This window comes from Pseudochaenichthys georgianus, chromosome 1, assembly GCF_902827115.2.
Source record: "Pseudochaenichthys georgianus chromosome 1, fPseGeo1.2, whole genome shotgun sequence".
NCBI classification, from domain to species: Eukaryota; Metazoa; Chordata; class Actinopteri; order Perciformes; family Channichthyidae; genus Pseudochaenichthys; species Pseudochaenichthys georgianus.
Genome location: NC_047503.1, coordinates 10418912 through 10438622, shown reverse-complemented (window position 1 = coordinate 10438622; position 19711 = coordinate 10418912). Strand labels below are relative to the sequence as shown.

Sequence of the window (19711 nt, the reverse complement as noted above, 5' to 3'; positions counted from 1 at the left end):
CCTTAACTGGATCTCTTATGGTCCTGAGTTTTAAATGCATTTGACTAGTGATTGCCTTGAAGTAAATATTTAAACTGCAAGCTGGTTTTGATTTTATAGTTTGATAAGTGAGATCAACTAATGGTTAATTGTTAAAACATATTATTTTGAAATAGATGTTTTTGCTATTATGCATCTGTGTTTTATGTGTGTTCATTATTGTGCTTTTGACACCAGACGATCCAAACATTGATGAGAGATGATTTTTTTATTATGATTGGCTGAGAAATCATTGTGAATGTTTCAGTCTTATTCTACTTTGTGATGTAATTGATGTACGGTGAGACCACACTCAAATCTGAAGACGCCTATTGATTTAAGTATTGACCAAATTATTATTAGACTAATGTTTTCAGGTTATCAAAGATGATAAAAAGAGAGGACTGTTAGAGAATATTTCTTCCTTACTCCTAAGATATTTAACCTTATTGCCTGTTGACGTTAATAACAAATCCTGTTCGTGACGCCAGCTTAAAGGAATGTGCTCCAGCACTTAGTGTCAAGTTGTATGGCCTGATAGGGAGTTTTACGGCTGTGGGAACACTGTCTTTCTAAGCTCCACAGATGTGAAAGACATCTCCTGTGTCTCCAGGTGTTCACGTATACCTTCCCCCAATATGTGGGTTGACTCTCTGTAAAGTTAAAAGGTCTACCAAGATGCGAGGCTGATCAGAATTGACATGACAACCCACCCGTGCAGTCAGAACCTTTTGCTGCTGTGACTTGTGATATGAATTCTCCGGCCGTATCCTTGTAATAAACTATCATTGTTTGACATCAAAGCTCCAACTCTCCTCGTGTCTCTCTGAGTCCTGACTCTCCATTGCTGCAGAAGTTTCCCTTATAGTTAGCAGTCTGAAAAACGGTCTGGGGTTAACACAAGCTGAAGTGATTTCCATGTTTCATTCTGCGACATAAAATACACCAGTAAATACTAAAAAATTACTAAATTAAACTACTAAACGGCATCAAGCCGACACAAGTCCTCCTTTAGCTTATCGTTGGTGATGTGCAGTCATGCGACCATGATGTAGTTTGTTCATAGCGCTAGAGTAGCTTTTTATTTCTGCCAATTGCATTGATGCTTCATAAATCACAAAGTGGAGTCAATATGTGGAAATTATCCTGCTGAACAAAACATGTTAAGAATAATAAACGTGTGTTTGCCACAAAGCTACTTTTCTTCAATAAATCCAACGGGGAAATACTTTTGCTTTTTATCGAGGGACCCCTTCCGATGCTAACTACCAGGTCAGCCTACAAAATTAAGTCATCACTAAACTACTCTATAACTGCATCACCTACATTACGTAGTTAACATACGTACATACTGTAACATTCATGTGTTTATTTCTATCAGATAACCCAATGGGGTAACCAATGCGTTCAAAAGTGACACCAATTGGTCCTGGCATATTTCAATGTGACCGAGTCAACCAAGACTGAACATTGAAAGCTTCAAAGGGACTACATTTAGCAGAGGATTTGTGTTGGATTGCATCAGCTTTTTTCAGGTGTGTTGTAAGAACTCCTTGTTTGTTGTAGCTTTTATAGGCTACTCAGTATTTTTTGACAAACTTGAAAGACATCAGTCTATTGACCCTTTCTCTTTTGGTATCTTACTTTATTGTGAATTCACTGTGCTGAATACAACTCAACAAAACGGCTTAATGCATTAGCACAGGATATTGGAATAGCTACTGTGTACTGAGGAATCACATAGAGGATGAACTTTAACCCACTTTTCAGAGCTGATGCATTTGAGACACTGGAACAAAACATGTTATTGTGTTACATTTGATATTTGAGTGTGTACGTGTTTGGTTCAGCAAGTTGGCAAAAAGAGAAAAAATTCTGAAAGACATAGTGAATCATATTAATTTACTGTAAGAATAATTTTCTATGCTAACAATGATTGAATGCAGTTTACTGAAACGTAGCTCATTGTATTTACAGGATGTGAAGCACTCTCAGCAACTTCAAAGCCCTGTTCTATAAAAAGCTGATCAACTACGTCACATTGTGGGTCAACCACATTACGCAGGAAATGAAGACATTATAAATGATTTAGTTTGGATATTTGTAATGTTTAATTAGACTTAGGGGGGATTGAATAATTTATTTTCTAAAGAAATATGTGGTTGAGTCCATTTTGGGGCTGATGTTTTTCAGACCATATAAGGCATCTGTTTTCTCTCAAGTCATGTATAAATAATGCATGAAATCATAAAAAGCTATGCAACATAATGTGATATTTCCTGTGAGAGTGCTATGGTAGAGGAGACGGAGTGCTTTCTTTTTTCACACATTAATAATTGTTTTCTATCACTATACATCAAATCATTATCTCTGCAGTAGGCATAATGTTGAGCGATCACAGTGTGCTTGGACTGGGGATAGAAAACTCAAATTACCTGAAATGTGCTCCAACAATACCAAAACCGTTCAATTCTTCAAGTTATTTGAAGAGTTTCAAGTAAGTCGATAGTGGTGCATGTGATGCTTTAGGCCTTTGAAATACTATAATGTAATGTGTAATTGAGTAGGTGAAGCTGCAATGACATGATACACGTTTTGCTCACTGTGAGGTTTGGCGCAAAGCCTCTTGGTGAAAACAACTAGTTATGTTCCGTGATTATTTCCCTTGCTAGCTTGTGGCGCTACATAGAGTTTTGAAAGGTCTGGTAACAAGGTGTAAGTTTAAGTCATTTGAACTGCATCGCAATCAAAATTGTTGCCAATTCTTGGGCGATGCTGAGGGCTTTCCGCCTAGTTGGGTGGCACGGCTCTCTCCAAAGAAACACAACGTCTTTGCAGAGCCATATTACTGCGTATCATGTGAATGAAGCTCTAAGGTTACAGTGAACAAGACAAGCTACTCAGTTGGGCATGGGTGGATTACTAAACCCAAAGACTTGGATGGTCCTCAAGAAACTCCCAGATGGCTGAAGCTCCTAGAAATCAATCTTTATCACCATCCCAACCACCCGCTCCTATAGCAAATCGGTATCGGTAGCAAAGAAAATGAACTAACATTTAACTGAGGCCTAACTAACAATTTTGAGTGCTAAATAATAAATAACATATAGGCTGATGGAACAATTGAAGATTGTTCGATCCAATCCCTCAGAATGTTAGTTCATTAGTTGAAATGTGCGCATTATTGCCCTGCTATTAGTCTAGTTGGCTAGGAACATGATATAAAGTAAAAAGCAAAAAGGGGTTTGACTGTAGTCTGACTGTAGTCACACACGTTTTCGTAACATTTGTTGAATGATAAGATTTACCTGTAACTACTGTTCAACTTGTGAGAATTTTCTAAGTTCATATGAAAGAATACTTTTCCTCTTTTTATCACAAGCATGAACAAACCCTTGAAATATGTATTTTTTTGCTTATTACTTCTTCCTTGTCTGAACATTGACTCCCATATTGCCCAAAGTGCAACTTTTTTGTGTAGTTTTCAGCCCCCGTAAACCTTTATGCAATACAATTTAAGGCCAATGTTGGTTTGTGAAATATGGCTATATTATTTAATAGTTTAACATTTATTTTCTTGCTGTTTATTGTAAATGTATTCTTAGTTAGTGTCATAAGTTAAAGTTGTTTCTATGCTCTTATTTTGAAGGCATGTTTGGGCACTGTGATTAGAGCACCTGGTGTAATTGTATATATTTGAGACAGGTGGAGGTGGGAGCCAGAGCACTAGTAGGCAAATGTTTTTTTTACCAGGGTGTTTCAAGCCACACAAGGGAAAGCCATAGGAAAGGCTTAAGGAACGAGATATAGGAAACCTGTTCATTGTATTTTGTTATAGGAATAAAATGTACAACGGAGAATCTTGTCTGGACCTGGATCATTGCCCTGCGTAAGATCCGCTAACTAGTTCCTCAGCGGCTGTATTATTTTAAGTTAATTATCTGTTTTAGTTCTATATGATTTTGGCCGCTACAAAGTAAAAAACCGTGCCGTCAAAGCGGACTTGTTTTTTTAAGTTCTTTTTTTTGGATTTTTGGATTGCCCGCGTTTGAAGTGGAGTATTGTATTTCACTTTAAAAGACACATCGGGCTCTGGACTTCAACAACGGCACAGGAACATGGGCGGGATATGAACATTTTCTCCAGTGGCTGGAAAGTGGCCTCGCTAGTGGAGTGCTGGAGTCATTGTTTCGCCGCATATTAATGAACAGTGGAACAAGTTTAAAGAATAGTCGGACCGTGGAACAGGTGCACACAGTGATTACGCACTCTGACGCGCAGGCATGCGCATGCATCAGCGTGTTCTCCTGTGGATTAAAATAACAAATTTGGATATTTAAATAACGCCAATCAAAGAAAAATGATGCAAGACGCCACATCACAGGACAGAAGTGGATCTTCTGACGAGGTAAATCCTAATGACATTGCACTGTCACCAGAAGCAACTGTCAGCCCTTCACATTGAAGATGAGGATACAGGCACATCCTTCAACAAAGCACACGTTTCACCTGGACAGTCAGAGACAAGTGTTCATACTGGGGCCGGTGGACGACAGGACAATGGATTCAGCTCTGGCTGCCCTGTTGTATTAACCTCCCAGCTTGCAGTGGAACAACAAGAGAAGATGCTCATCAAACTTCACATTCATCATGATTCAAAATAAAAAACATCAGCAGTGCAATGGGAAAAGCACACGGAGAGTGAGGAGCAGGGAAGAAACCACAAAGAGGAGACCAGCTCCAAGACATCAGAGAGTCAACAAAGTCATAAACATCAGACCGAAACACAGGTTGAAGAAATGCTTTCCAACCTCCAGATAGATTGTGTGAACAGTGATGGAGACACAGAGGAGCCTCCTTATGAAGAGGATTTGGATGACAGAGCGAGTGGAAAAGGCTCAGAAAATTATTTCCAACGGGAGATATGTTCTTCATTGCAAATACAAGTGGACCCTGGATGAAGGATGGACGGAAAAGGATTGGTCAGCTCGGTGAGCCCCAAATGAAGACCAGTGTCATGGAGAGACCTGTTTGAAGATCCGCCTGCTCCTGGATGCAGCAGCGTAGCATCATGAACATTTATTCTTTGTTCTTTAGACTATTTTCTTTCTCTCCATTTCTTTTCCAGGAAGCTGTTGCCTGAAAACTATGCAGATGATTATTTGTATGTTGTATGGATGGGATAAAGATAGAGTAGCTCCATTTATATACATATATATTTAAGTAATTGTGTGTTTACACTGGTCACAATTAGGGACCGGAATGTTGGAGCTATATATCTCTTTATATTATTTAATAGTTTAACATTTATTTTCTTGCTGTTTTATAGTGTTTATTGTAAATGTATTCTTAGTTAGTCTCATAAGTTAAAGTTTTTCTATGCTCTTATTTTGAAGGCATGTTTGGGCACTGTGATTAGAGCACCTGGTGTAATTGTATATATTGGAGACAGGTGGAGGTGGGAGCCAGAGCACTAGGGTGTTTCAAGCCACACAAAGGAAAGGCTTAAGGAAAGAGATATAGGAAACCTGTTTATTGTATTTTGTTATAGGAATAAAATGCACAACGGAGAATCTTGTCTGGACCTGGATCATTGCCCTGCGTAAGATCCGCTAACTAGTGCCTCAGCGGCTGTATTATTTTAAGTTAATTATCTGTTTTAGTTCTATATGACTACCCTTAAACACATTTGGTCACCTGGGGGCGGCAAAAACAAGCTTTAAAACATAACTTGACATATTATTTCCTTCTATGTTGATATTACAGGTTCCTTTTAGTATTCCCATATCCAATAGATGGAAAGCATTCATTTGGAATTCTCCTCAAACTCCTGAGGGAAATATCGGATCCATTTATCTGGGACTTAATTATCACAACCATGTTTGTCAAATAAGCCGTCATTGTGAGCGGATGCAGGATGTGAGATGCTTTATTGGGGTTTAAGGTCGATGTGACAGCAGGAGCCGAGCACCGAGAATTTACCACCACTTCCTTTTGCTGTGGCTCAGATCCCCTACCACACAGATAAAGCCTAACAAATATTCAAACCCCCCCCCCCTCTCAGTGAGGCTCTAATAGGCTGTGTGAGGGCTGACGTTAGTTGGATGTTGAAGGGAAGTGTGGGAGGGAGGCATGGAGGGAATGAGAGATTCAAATTGGGAGCTCACAAACAGAGAGGAAGAACAAAAATGGAGAGAGAGCGTTTTTATTATCAGATCCAGTCACGAAGGGCAGTGTAATCATCTCCTCCTCCACTTTGAATCACTTTTTCGTTGCTTGCTAGGTTACATTGTTCCATCAGCGAAAAATCACATGCTGTATTCCCTTCATTCTGTATTCAAAGCGACAAGGGACTTTTGGTCAGAGGAGAAAACATTACACCCTCTCCTTCCTCCTCTCCTTCTTGGCCCTCCCTCCTCCGATCCCTCCGTCTCTTTGCTCGCTCTTGGCCTCCGTCCCTCCTCCGATCCCTCTCTTCTTCGCCTTCACTGCGTTTCACTTGGAGGACATGGTGTAGCAGCCATGGGGGTGCCACTGCATGTCACGGATACGCCTGATGGACTGCATCTGGGGGCAGCGGGCACCAAACTCATTGAAATGCCTGAACTCGCCCTTCTCCAGCAGGTACTGGCTGCCACGGTAGCCGGGGAACTGGTAACCCACCCAGCTGAGGGGAGAGAGAGAGAGAGAGGGAGAAGGTCAGGGGGGAGAAAAACATTTTAAAAGTGGATGTGATGAGAAAGGACAATACAGAAAGTGACTGCGACAAAGTGGCAAGATCGATGAGAGAAAATTAGGAGAAAATTGTTTCCAGGAAAGGTAAACACAATATATATATATAGAGAGAAGGACTAGCACAGATGTAGAGGGAGGATAAACATCAAACGAATAAAGACATCGATCTGTTTGTCATGCTGTCAGACCGCAGATGTTTCAGACAGCGCGGAGCCTAACAAGTGAAGTGTCTGAAGTCAGGCACACCTCTGAGAGCAGACAGAGCTGCTGACGTTCATGTCACCCTCTGCGAGCTGCTGATGGAAAATCCTTTTTTCCTTAACACACACCTGCCGCTTTCACATAGTGTGTGATCCTTCTGAATTCTGCTAGCTTGAGAATGACGACACAATTTGAAAATTACTTAACACACGCGGCTGGATATGTGGGTTCAACTGCGTTTGCAAATTGGGTGCAATTATGCAATGTAATATTTGCTTAGAACAAGGATGAAAAAGGTTTTGATTCGACTGGTAGCTGCAAATAGAGATGTATGCTGCAGCTCCTTGAGCAGTGGGATGAGAAGATCAATACCAATCTCAAAACATGGAGATGGTATTCATTCAAGTCTCTGCAAGAAAGCCATTAAGGGTTTTTTCCAAGAAACACAAACGATGGAATGAGTCTGCCTGTTAAGTTCCCAAAAACAGTCAATAAGGACCACAGGAGGTGAGCTGCCTTATGGGAAGTTGTTTGGATGAGTCGAACTATCTCTATCTATAGAAAAGTCAATAGAAGACCCGTAAAATGGTGCGAGACTACTTACGTTCCACAGCTGACCATGATGCTGCCAACCCTATCGGTGAAACCGTAGGAGTACAGGCTGGGGACATCATCGTCCATGATCTCCATCTTGCGGCCCTTGAACTGTCCGACCTCATACAGGCAGATCTTGTGCTTCTCGGGGTCCTACAAAATTGTGGGGAAATGAAAATCACGGAGAAGTAGTTGCAATTAGTACAAATAGAACATGAATCCAAGCAGGCCAAATGGATAGAAGCCGCTGAATTCAGAGCGTGTTTCCCAACAAGCGGACGGGAGATTTACCATGCGGACGGGCCTGAAGGACAGCAGGTAGTCGTTCTTCTGGCAGTTGCTCCAGGAGTCCCAACGGGGGTACTCTCCCTTCTCCAGGATGAACATCTCTCCGCAGAAGTTCATCTGCTCATAACCCACGAAGCTGAAGAGGGGAGGAAAGGTCACAAGGACGAGGGGGCAAGGGGATGAGCTTTTTAAGCATTGTAACAAAACCATGTGGTAAGGTTAAGGAGAAGATCATGGATTGCGTACAAAGATAAATGTGTTTGATATGTAACCTGTATTATGTACGTAAGTTACGAGTTTTACGTAAGTACATTTATTTTACGGAGTTGGAATAATGTTACGTAACTGTACTGTAAATGTACTGTCGGTCTATGTGACAAATATAACGTTAGTTACATCACAACTTTTTTCTTTGATCCAATTACAATTACGACAACTAGAGGTCCCCACCTAATAATAAAATAGAAGTAGAATGTAAAAAGCTGCTTGCAAAGAGGACGGTTTGTTTATAACAGTAAGATATGCTTTCTTCCTACTTGTTGTTGCATCTTGAAATAACTAATATCCTTAATGGCAATTGGTCCACATTGATTCATGATTCACTAATTGGTCCAATCAGTGGAAAACTGCTGCACTACTTTCAGTCGTTTCTGTTTGTTGCTTTTTCATGTTGCTAGGCATTGAAGTTCACTCTAAATCTGCCCTCTTTGCAAACCATTGGGGATAAAAGCATCAGATACATTCTCAAAATGTGAAGAGGGAAATGTCACATAATGATGAGGGACAGTTTAGCTATCACCTGCTCTGTGCTCAGAGGAGTGTGGGTGCCGGGTGCAGTATCATTGATTGATTGAGTATGATGACTGCAGGTGGGTGGTGTATCCGCAGCAGAGGCTACTTACGGGCCACAGGTGACGCGCAGGGAGCGAACTCTGTCCATTCCCATGTCGCACACGTTCATACACTCGCCGTTGATCTCGATGCAGCGACCCTGGAAGTTCTCCTGGTCGTACACGCACATCTGGATTGTTGTGGGGAAGAGAATGGCAGTGAAAATGTGGTCGCAAACGTGGTTTCAAAGTTAAAGCTAATGAGAGTAGAACCCTGATTGGTATGGAAAAGTACAAGTGGCTTTAAGTTTGGTAAAAGGAAGTGACTGTGATGCTATGACAGCTTTCTCCACAATGACTGAAAGCACAAAAGCTTTACATGGTATTCTCCTGTCAGTTGTAGTTGTCGACCGCCCCCTCACTGAGCTTTAAGAAGCAGCAGGTTGTGAGAATAGACATCCGGCCAGTTAGCATGAAGCCAGCTGCATCACATGGTGTGAACAAGACTGTATGGTATATCTGTAGATGTTTGATCATCTAGTGTTGTTTGTGTGTGTGCGTGTGTGTACTTCACCTTGTAGGAGCCCATATCGGACATCTTGTTGTTAGCGGCCTTCCCGTCGGTCTGGGAAGCAGACTTGGACTTCTCTCCTCCAGCAGACATGATTACTGAGGAAAGAAGATGCTTTGAATCAATGACAAGTGGTTCAACCATAGACAAGCCAACCCGACATCACGACTGGTTTGTATCTGAGGCATTGAGTCTGGCGTTTCAGCCATTGCCATGTTGTTTTGCTAACACGAGCTTGTTGCGCTTTGTGCATCCATAATTCACGTTAACTTTGGTATTAAATTGGGATGAACATTTTGGAAGAAAGAACATGCTTAAAATGTACCTCCCATACAAAAATACAGTTGACTCTATAACAGTGTAAAACGCTGAACAACGCCATCGTAGTAGCACTGTGGATGTGACTGTCAATCGAGTCACGCCCTTTGCACTGTCGTCTAAATGGGAACCCCATTTACAAAATATCCTGCATACTGCTTTTCTGAAAACTTGAAACTAGTGATTCAGACTATAAAGTCATCAGTACAATCTTTACTGAGGTGATCAATCAAGTCAGAACAAGGGTCCTTTTCTCATTGACTTTTAAACAATTAGACTTCTTTCTGCAACCAGTGGAGTCGCCCCCTGCTGGCTGTTTTAAAGAGTACAGGTTTTCCACGATGGCTTCCATTATCTGACCGGGAGGTAAAACATTATTTTTTAAATATATAAAAACACTGATGTTGATATTTCTTTTGAATATCACCTTTACTAAGAAAAAAAATGTATCCACAATAAAGTAAAGATGACATGATTCTATGTTTAAAGATTAAGAGTATCATATGTTTAGGAAAATAATCAAACAAATAACCCCCTTTTCCGAGCCCCACAGAAACGTTCATACAATCTCTAACAAAGCATAATTCAGACCATAGAGACTACTACCTTCTCACCCTTTCTTCACATTTCTAGAATAAAACAACAAACATGTCCAAAATAGAACTGTAAGCAATAGCAGGCTTTGCTATCATAAATAAAAACCTAATGATCCCTTTTAACATGAGCATATAGCATAAAATACAACTTTCTTTTTAGTTTTGAAATTACATTTAAAATAGTTCTGAATTTGTAGGACCAACTTCATTTTAAAGTTCTATTTTGGGTTCCACAAGCATTAGTTTTAGCATACTATCTATAAGCAATGTTGGACTCTCAAATCACGAGCTCAAACTACTAAATACTTTTGTCATTACGAGGTCAAACGTAATTGTAACCCTCTACCTCCCTCTTGTCTCTGCTGCTCTCTGTGCGGTGTGTGTCCACTGTCTTACCTGTGGCAGTGTGTGCGTACGAGTAGATGCGGGGCTGAGACTGGTGGTCTGTGTGTTGCTCCAGGCCCCTCGTGGCTTTTATATGCTGGCGCCCAGAGAGAGGGGATTATGGACACAGAAACAAACTCGCTGAGCTCACAGCCCCCACAGAATAGAAATACCCCCATCATCAAAGAGAGAGGGAGACACAGAAAGAGAGGCAGAGAGGTATAGGTTTGAAAAATATGAGAACATTTGACAAACTGAAAAATCAATGTGTGGTTAGCCTCGGTGGACTTGATGGAAGACTGATAGCTTCAATAAAACAATAGTGAGTTGTCACATCCAAAGCGCGGGCACCAATAGTTCCACAACAACAACAACGGCCAGCCTGACCAGGTTATCATTTAAGAGCCTGTCACAAGGTTATCCCTTCCAGGACTGTAATTGAAGAGGCGCTGGGACAAACAATAAAAGGAAAAGCAATAAGCTGCGAGAAGCAATAACCTCGCTCCGCTTGGGAAAGAGGTTCAGGTGTACAATAATCTAAATGTCTCTCTCAGCATTGTAGGAGAAGGCTATTAAATTAAAGCAAGCCTTTTTCATGCGGTGGGCGTTCATCCGCAAGATGATTATTCTCAAGTGCACAAGAGGGAACAAGCAACCCTGGTCCAATGTATCTCCCAATTTAGAGGGGAGGTCACATGTGCTGCTGAGGACAGGAGGGAAATCAAGGCTGCAGCTCTTCACCAGGCGAGAACCTGAAGGAAAAGCTACTTGTGTCTTGGATTCAGAGGTTGGCCTCATCAATCAGTGCATGGTATTAGTATGTCCTTACATCCTCATGCTCAAGTTAGGATGAAGGAAAGGTCAACTGGGTACTGATTGAAGGCCTGGATCTCACGTCCCTCTCATTGAGGATTGGACGTCCTGAGAGAACGAATACAAAAAAGGGGAGTATCATCTGTCCTTGTTCTCCTTCCTCTCCACAAGACCGAAGGGGGTGCTTCCCTTCTGACTTGATTCTTAAGTCTTTCATTATGAAGGCGTTGACCAATCACTACAGAGCTGAAAAGAGGTGCTGCAGCAGTATGAGAAAGACAACGTGCTTTTTGAACACTAAAGCATGGAAACATGTCAGATGACAAATATTAACCGGAAATTAGCATAATAAGGCCAATTTCAAAAATGACATTCATTAACAAACAAAAAATAGAAACAAAGGAATGTGTATAATAATAGTAATAGATGATTTGTATAGCGCCTTTCAAGGGACCCAAGGTCACTTTACATAGTGAACAAACAAAAGGGGCAAATAATAAAGTGAAAAATGTAATAAATGGCAGTATCCCTATAAGCATCATTGTAATTAGTTCATTAATACACTTTTGGAAGATAATTAATGTTCCCATTTATACGTGGCGCAGGTGGAAACATCGCCTTCATCATTTACACTATGATCCAGCTCCTTATAAAGAGATCATTCATTCTTAGCTGGAGCTATAAAATGCAGCGCCTAATCTAGATGAACTAAACCAGAAACATGCTCTTCAAAAAGCCCTTTGATCAATATCCTGAGTGGGGCTGAAGTTTGTGAAATTCAACTTCAAAGTCTAATCAATTCCATGTCCTGCATGCTTTCACAGATACTACTAACAGGGAATATGTCCATTCGCTAAGTGTACCATGTACTTCATAAGAAAGGAAATATGACGTCATAACCCAGCTCTCTTAAGTTGATTGGAGCATCTCATTACATTGAAGTGTATTCGAGTGATCTTCAAGGGGGAACCCTCATCCACAATGACTTCCAGTTGATTACATAAACATAGAAAAGGAAAAGCAAAACATCAACAAAAAGATGAAAAACATTTAAACAAGAATTTTGAAATAAGTGCAAATCATTGGTTGGATAAATTTAAATATAAAAAGTTAACAAGACATTTGCATGCACTTCCTGAAAAATGCAAGCTTGAATAATCATGTGTCTTATTATTATTCTGACTAGCAGCAATTTGATGCTTAAGGTCTCAGCTTTACATAAATGAGTTTTAATGTACACACATGTTTTGTTTATTTCCAAGAAGAACCAGAAAAAAGAGTTTTTTAAGCAATTCATCAGTAGGAATGTGATATTCAATATCTCAAACATAGCATTATAAATCTTTATGTCCTGTTGCTTTTGATAGTATAAAACTGAAATGTTTCCCGAAAGAAGTGAGATGCTTTTACATAGCAAAACATTTAATATTTCATTTTCTTCCTTTGTCTTTCATCCTATTCAGTAGTAGTTGTATATTGTTGTTTGAAATATGCATTCTGATTATGGATTAATGTTGGCGCAGATAGTTTGAAGGGCAGTGACTTTAGAAACTGTTGGGAAATGATGCTGGTCGTGACTTTGGCGAGTGCTTGACAATGAGCATGGCTCTGGGTGATATGTCAAGGACCAGGTGAGGCTGGGAGAGATGTCGCTGTGCAACTGTATCCCAAATGTGACAAGTGATTGACTTGGTGGTTTTACATGAAAACAACATCAGTGCAAACATATTCTGAGGTTGTGACAGACTGACAGTATTTCAACACAAAGTTTTATTTTTTAGGGCCTTTTTTCCTGAACAAAAATATTCTCCTAAACTACTTTTCTATGTATGTATTGTATGAATGCTCAACGTTACAAAGTGGTGCAGGAATGAGTCCTTAGACCTGGTTATGAGTCACTTATGTTTGAACATGTTGCTTATGTGACTGAAATTGGATCTCTGATTAACACAAGTTTAAGGAATTATCACGTTTGATTTTTTTGACATAACAAATACAATTAAATGTCAGTAAATATTCCAATATTTAATGTCTGAAGCTTCTATGTGTCTTTAACACGGCAGTTGCGAATAAGTGACTAAATGGGACTGCTAAACATCATTACGCCGAACATTAGCCGCAGTTAATTTAGCGGTGGTTGAGTGCAGCCATGTGACTATGATGTAGTTCCTTTACAGCCTAACATTAGCATTTTACTTCTGGGGATTATTATAGGCTTAACAAATCGTAAAAGTTGTGGAAATATGTGGAAATGATACTGCTGAACAAAACGTGAAAGTATCATAAACGTGTGTTAACCATAGATCTAATTCTCCACCATGTTCCAATATAAAATTGAAAAATCCCACTGCTTTTTCTCTCAAGGGAGCCCTTGTGATGCTAACTGATGTGTCATACATCATCACTGCACCAGCTATTCATTTTTTTTAATATTATTCATTAATAGTAGGCTATTTCACTTTAATTGAGCCTGTTACCTCAACTTTAGAGTGGCTCCATTGAAACAAGCTCTCCAAATCCTTCTAATTCTCTGCCTATAGTCCCGGACTCCCCGCCATTGTTGCGCTCTACGAAGGCACTGCTGACCTATACGAATAGAGCAACAACAGGCCGCATTCCCCAGCCTCACCTCTGCCTGTTGTATAGCCCGCAAACTGCTGAGTCTGCAGGCCATGAGTTACAAAGAGAGAGAGAGAGAGCGAGAGAGAGAGAGAGAGGGCTGAGCGGGGGTTTCACCGACGCACGCGCACAAACACGAACACAGAGGAGCGCATGGGAGGTTCATGCTCACCTGAGTAAAGTTGGCTTCAGTTAGCCATAGGAATACAGACACTCTCTTACCACTGGCCTTCAAAATAAAAGCCTAAATAGTTCTGAGGCAGGATAACTTTCATCTAAAGCATTTATTTGTAAGCATGTTTTTTATATTTACACTGATATTTTATAAGTATAAATATTTCCCCATATGTATTATTTATACTTATATTTTTATTTTGCAATGTGAACAAATGCAACGAAACTCAATGTCCTCTTTAGAAACTACAATGTTTTACTTATTCTGATTAAAAGTGAGTACTATGTATGGATAACAATCAATTAATTGTCATGTATATAACATTACTTACTGTAGTAATATTGTTAAATATTAGTGACAAGCCAAACATAAGGACACAGATAACATAAAATGGCTTAATTATTAAATTATCCAAAGAGCTGCTGATAAATGTTATATGTATGCCTACAACTCTCAAAAAAGATCCCACTATCTAGAAGAAAATATATTTCATTTTTATTCTCTGTATCTTCAAATAATCATTGTAACACTGTACAGGGGTTACATTGTACAATAGAGATGTATTTTGAAAGCCCTGACCGGAAGTGTGATCCTGAATTCAGGCCAACCTCACACACACTCGCTTAATTTACATCGTTGGCGTGGATGGGGCAACACGCGCACATGCGCGAGCACGAGGTTCCTCGCATGGACGCTGGTATATATAACGGGCGCGCCAGGTTCACACAGAGTCTACGTAAATAGGATTTGGAGTATGAGGAGCGCGATGAGAGCATCAGGTAAGCAGTAGCGGGGAAATAAATGTTCACAGAAGTTTCCCACGGGATGGACTTTACTGTTTTTGCTGATTAAATGTTTGTTTTGACTTCTCCTAACAAAGACATTTTAGTTTCTTCATTAGAAACATGTTTGCTGCATGACACGTTCAATGAAACAATTATTATTAACTATTAGGACATATTTAAATGCACTCAAAGTTTACCTTTAAGGGAAAATGATTCTGTTGATATCCAATAAATCTAATGTTGCTCATACATTTCACTATGTATATGATTTCTCTTATAAATGCACTTCTTTTCTTTTTTTTCAATTTAGAGATGAATAGATTTACCAGAACCCACATGACCTCTCCCATGTCTTTCCCAAGCATGGGTACAGCCCCTTACTTTAAGGTAAATGTACACACACACACACACACACACACACACACACACACACACACACACACACACACACACACACACACACACACACACACACACACACACACACTCCACACACTCCACACACACCACACACACACACACACACACACACACACACACACACACACTCATGCCTGTCTTCCCCTGTGTGCAGGTGACTGTGTTTGAGCGGGAGCATTTCCAGGGAAAGTGTATCGAGTTCACCTCCGAGTGCTGCAACATCCACAACTGCGGCCTGGACAACATCCGCTCCATCAGAGTGGAGAGTGGAGCGTGAGTCACCGAGCCTGTACACCCGCATGTCTCTGTGGACAGCTGACTGACGTGTGTGTGTGTGTGTGTGTGTGTGTGTGTGTGTGTGTGTGTGTGTGTGTGTGTGTGTGTGTGTGTGTGTGTGTGTGTGTGTGTGTGTGTGTGTGTGTGTGTGTGTGTGTGTGTGTGTGTGTGTGTGTGTGTGTGTGTGTGTGTGTGTGTGTGTGTGTGTGTGTGTGTGTGTGTGTGTGTGTGTGTGTGTGTGTGTTTATGTAAGTCTGTGTCTGTGAGGCAGGGAGACAATGAGAGAGGAAGTAGTTTCCAGGCTCGCACTAAAGGCGTATGGCCTCTGAGGTCCTTCTTGTATGCAGCAGAGCTGGTGTACATACCTCACCTGTGGTCAGCAGAGGATCATTTAAGGCAATGGTGTGATACTTTACCATTTATCAGTGTATGCGGAGGAAATATACAAAAAAAAGAAACGGATCCCATACATTGTTTATATTCATTATTTAAATTGATCAAATAATATACCACTGGTTTTATGATAATGGTGGTGGAGGCGTCGTGACTTTAAGTCCAGGTAAGTCCAACATGGAAAGGAAATGTTCCATAAGTTGGAGCTAGGATTTCAAAATAAAACGCTATAATTACGCTATTTTACACATATATTTAAAAGTATTTAATGTTAACCTAAGGAAATAAACTGGATTAACCCATCGTATCATTAACTCTTTCTCCTCTCGTGGGTATTTAAGGCCCAAATCATGCAGTTGAGTTTTACCAACTGCATGTCATACATTTTTAAAAGCGTGTTTTTTGGTTGAAAGAGCACAGTCTCTCCCTTCACTACATTCTTTTAAATAATTCAAGAGCTCAATTCTCCTCTCCTGTTTGCAAACGTGTTCCCCCGCTGTATTATGACGCACTTCTAAACAAAATGTTACTCTGAACTGTTGTCCCATGCTGACTGCAGCAGATGAATACAGATTTAGCTCCAGAGGGAAAATGGTGGGACCTTTTTTATAATTCAAGACTCAAAAAAATGGAAAATTAAATCACTGTATATCCACTGAAACCATTTGCAGAAACTAAGTGTGTGGAGGGCAAGCCACGTAGGTTACACCCTAAATGAAGAACCAAAAGTCAATTCAATGTAAGAATATCAATGTGAGGTTTTTTTCAGCACCTATAATAAGTCTATTATAAACTGTGTAGCAAAGCCTTAACAAAAGAAAAGGTCCCAATTGAAAGACTTTAAAAATCCCTTTTTTGGATTCTACTACGCTTACGGCATATGCAATCAATGAAATGCATGCTACTTTTTACTATGTATCACCAGATTGAGAAATGTTTCCACATTTGCCTTATGGGGCCAATACATGCTATTCTTCAGGTTTCCACTAGGGGGATTTTTTTAGTATACAGAAAACAAATTCATTTTTATGGGGTGTAATAGAAAAAAATAAAAGAATCAGGACTTTTGTTGGTAAAACGTTTCATTCAGTGAAAAAGGAAAATAGGATTACCATGCAGTGCTTCCTGTGACCACTAGAGGGACGGACCATCTTCATGTCCCATCTGCAGCTACTTTTCCTCGTGCTCTTTATCTCCTCTCACCCTGTGTAATGTCGCCTCATTGTGTTATGTTCACACTGACTTAAAACCAATGTTGACCGTTTCTACTCACCCATCTGACATTCACCTCTTCTTTCCCCCATGTTTACAGTTGGGTTGGATTCGAGCACCATGACTTCCAGGGCCAGCAGTTCATCCTGGAGAGGGGCGAGTACCCCAACTGGGAGGCCTACAGCGGCTCCCTGTCCTACCACAACGAGTACTTCATGTCCTTCCGCCCCATCTACTGCGCTGTGAGTATCTACCAAAAAGGAGGATAGCGAGTGACAGAAGGAAGGAGTGATCATGGATGTATAAAGATAACTGGATAGAGTGTTGGAGGTGGAGCCCCATTCATTCCTACAGTTACTCAATGAAGCCAAAATGTCCTGGCTCCAGTACAAACGTGCCCAGAACATCTAGGGATCTGGGCCCATAGAGCATGAGCATATGTTATTTCCTACGCTTTCCTTCGATCAGCTCTGTCTCGTCCGCTCTTGACTAAGTCAAAGGATGTAAGGAGGGAAAATAACTGGATTTGGCTTTTAGCACATTTTACAACTTTTAGAACCAAATGATTTAAATTAGGTATATCCAAATGTTGGTACTGGGAAGTTGATTTACCTAAAACTGCTGTTTAAAGACGTCCCTTTCCCAAAGTAAGTCAATAGGAAAGAGTCGTTTTGGGCCCAATGATGTCAGTGAAACAGAATAGTGGCACCGTTTGGCCACTTTGAGAATTTGCTTAAATGCCCGGCTCACTTCCCAGGTGCATTGGCCACAGCACAAACACTTGAATAGCCCTTATTTGAATCATTAGGTCCAGAAGTTGTAAAATACGCTTTGAGCCAAATCCATTTATTCCTCTACAATAGTTGGACTGACCCGAATTGGAGGCAGAGCTTCAAGAAAACGCAGTTGCGCATGCTCTATGGGCTCAGATTCCTGGATGATCCGGGTCATTTTGTATATAGTCGGGCCATTTTGTACTTTGTGGCGCCAATGTGGAACTTCTTTAGGCATGAACGATGCCCCGCCTCCAACGTTGTATCCAGTTCTCATTATACATTCATGGGCCAAAGAGGAGGATAGTTAGGGACTGGAGGAGGAGTCACCCAGCGAGGGGCTGAAACAGCTCAGATATAGAAACAATACAACAGTTGGTCTGTAAGGCCTAACAATACCTCCCTATCCACCCCCCCCCCCCCCCTCCTTCCCCGCTTCCTCTCGTCCACAGTCCCACCAGAACAGCCGTATGATGATCTTCGAGAAGGAGAACTTCCTGGGCCGCAGCACCGAGCTGTGCGACGACTACCCCTCCCTGAAGGCCATGGGCTGGGCCACCCCCGAGGTGGGCTCCATGCACGTGCAGAGTGGAGCGTAAGTAACCCCAACTCTTTTCAGTTCCAGTTAAATGAGAGCATAAATAGGTTTGAGACGGCTTTAGAGTGAAATAAAGAAGCAGTGATTGTAGATATGAGCAGAAAGGAGTACTATACAGTACAGCAACAGTCATCCATAATGTAGTTATATATATATATATATATATTACATTACATTTAGCTGACAGTTTTATCCAAAGCGACATACATACACTTCTATAATGCAGACATGCTTACAGGATACATTTGGGATATCTTGCCCAAGGACACTTTGACATGTTGACTGCAAGGGCTAGGGATTAAAGCCCTGAAACTCTGATTGGTAGACCCCATTTACCCCGTGAGCACCTCCTGCCCATTTAACTAGTTTAGTTAGATTAATTTCCCCCTCCACTTCTCAAGGGTTGCAGTGGAATAGTCCATTTAGCTTAGGAACCTTCCTAACGGAGTGAAATGACCCGGAAGTCCCTCAGTGGCAGCCATGATAAGTGCCGTTCCAATTCCCTAGATGATAGGAAAGGAGGTTTCAAACATCCTTTATAATCTCCTTTAGCTTAGGAACCACTGGACCTCCCTTTACTAAAGGAGAGGAGAAAGTGCTGCCCCACAATGCCTTGCAGCCGCAGCATTTGCTGTCACACAACAGTCGGCCGTTCACGGAAACAACCGATTATGACCGAGAAATGATATCATGAAAGTTACGGTGCTTATTAAGCATTTTAAAACATAGGTGGTAACTTACCAAAGTGCTTTGTTTTAAACGGTCATCAGTATTATAATCAAAGAGAGAAATATGAACGTTAGTTTTCACTGAAGTTATCAAATAAAGTCAACATCTCACAGTCTTTACTGAGCTGTGTGGGGTTTGTTCAACTTTTTAAAAGATGTTTGAATGGTGATATACACAGAGATAGATGTTAAGGACTAACGTTTATAATAAATACATTTGTATTGATTTTAGATCTTTTCATACAATCATACGTATTGGGATCATTGGTATTAATGTGGACCGGAGGGAGAGGGTGACGAGCATAAGTTTCACTTTCCTTTTTTATTTCAATTCCAACTTCATGTCATGAAGAATATGTTTCTCTGTTGTCCACGTTCATAAAG

General features: G+C 40.7%; 2 protein-coding genes across 2 annotated transcripts in view; one reads left to right on the top strand and one right to left on the bottom strand.

Annotated features, from left to right (window-relative positions):
• Nucleotides 1-19711, top strand: part of LOC117454776 (beta-crystallin A1-like) — a 48833-nt gene that overhangs the window by 28323 nt on the left and 799 nt on the right. The window contains exons 2-5 of the mRNA XM_071204478.1: nt 15238-15314; nt 15502-15620; nt 17329-17470; nt 18454-18596. Of these exons, the coding sequence (XP_071060579.1) occupies nt 15240-15314; nt 15502-15620; nt 17329-17470; nt 18454-18596 (479 nt within the window). The 5' untranslated portion in view covers nt 15238-15239. The remainder of the gene's footprint in view (nt 1-15237; nt 15315-15501; nt 15621-17328; nt 17471-18453; nt 18597-19711) is intronic.
• Nucleotides 6514-10585, bottom strand: LOC117454753 (beta-crystallin B1-like). Its single transcript, XM_034093918.1, has 6 exons — nt 10548-10585; nt 9241-9335; nt 8739-8857; nt 7840-7972; nt 7559-7701; nt 6514-6685 (listed from the first exon to the last, which is right to left on the bottom strand). The coding sequence occupies exons 2-6, from the start codon at nt 9328-9330 to the stop codon at nt 6514-6516; spliced, it is 657 nt and encodes a 218-aa protein (XP_033949809.1). The 5' UTR covers nt 9331-9335; nt 10548-10585.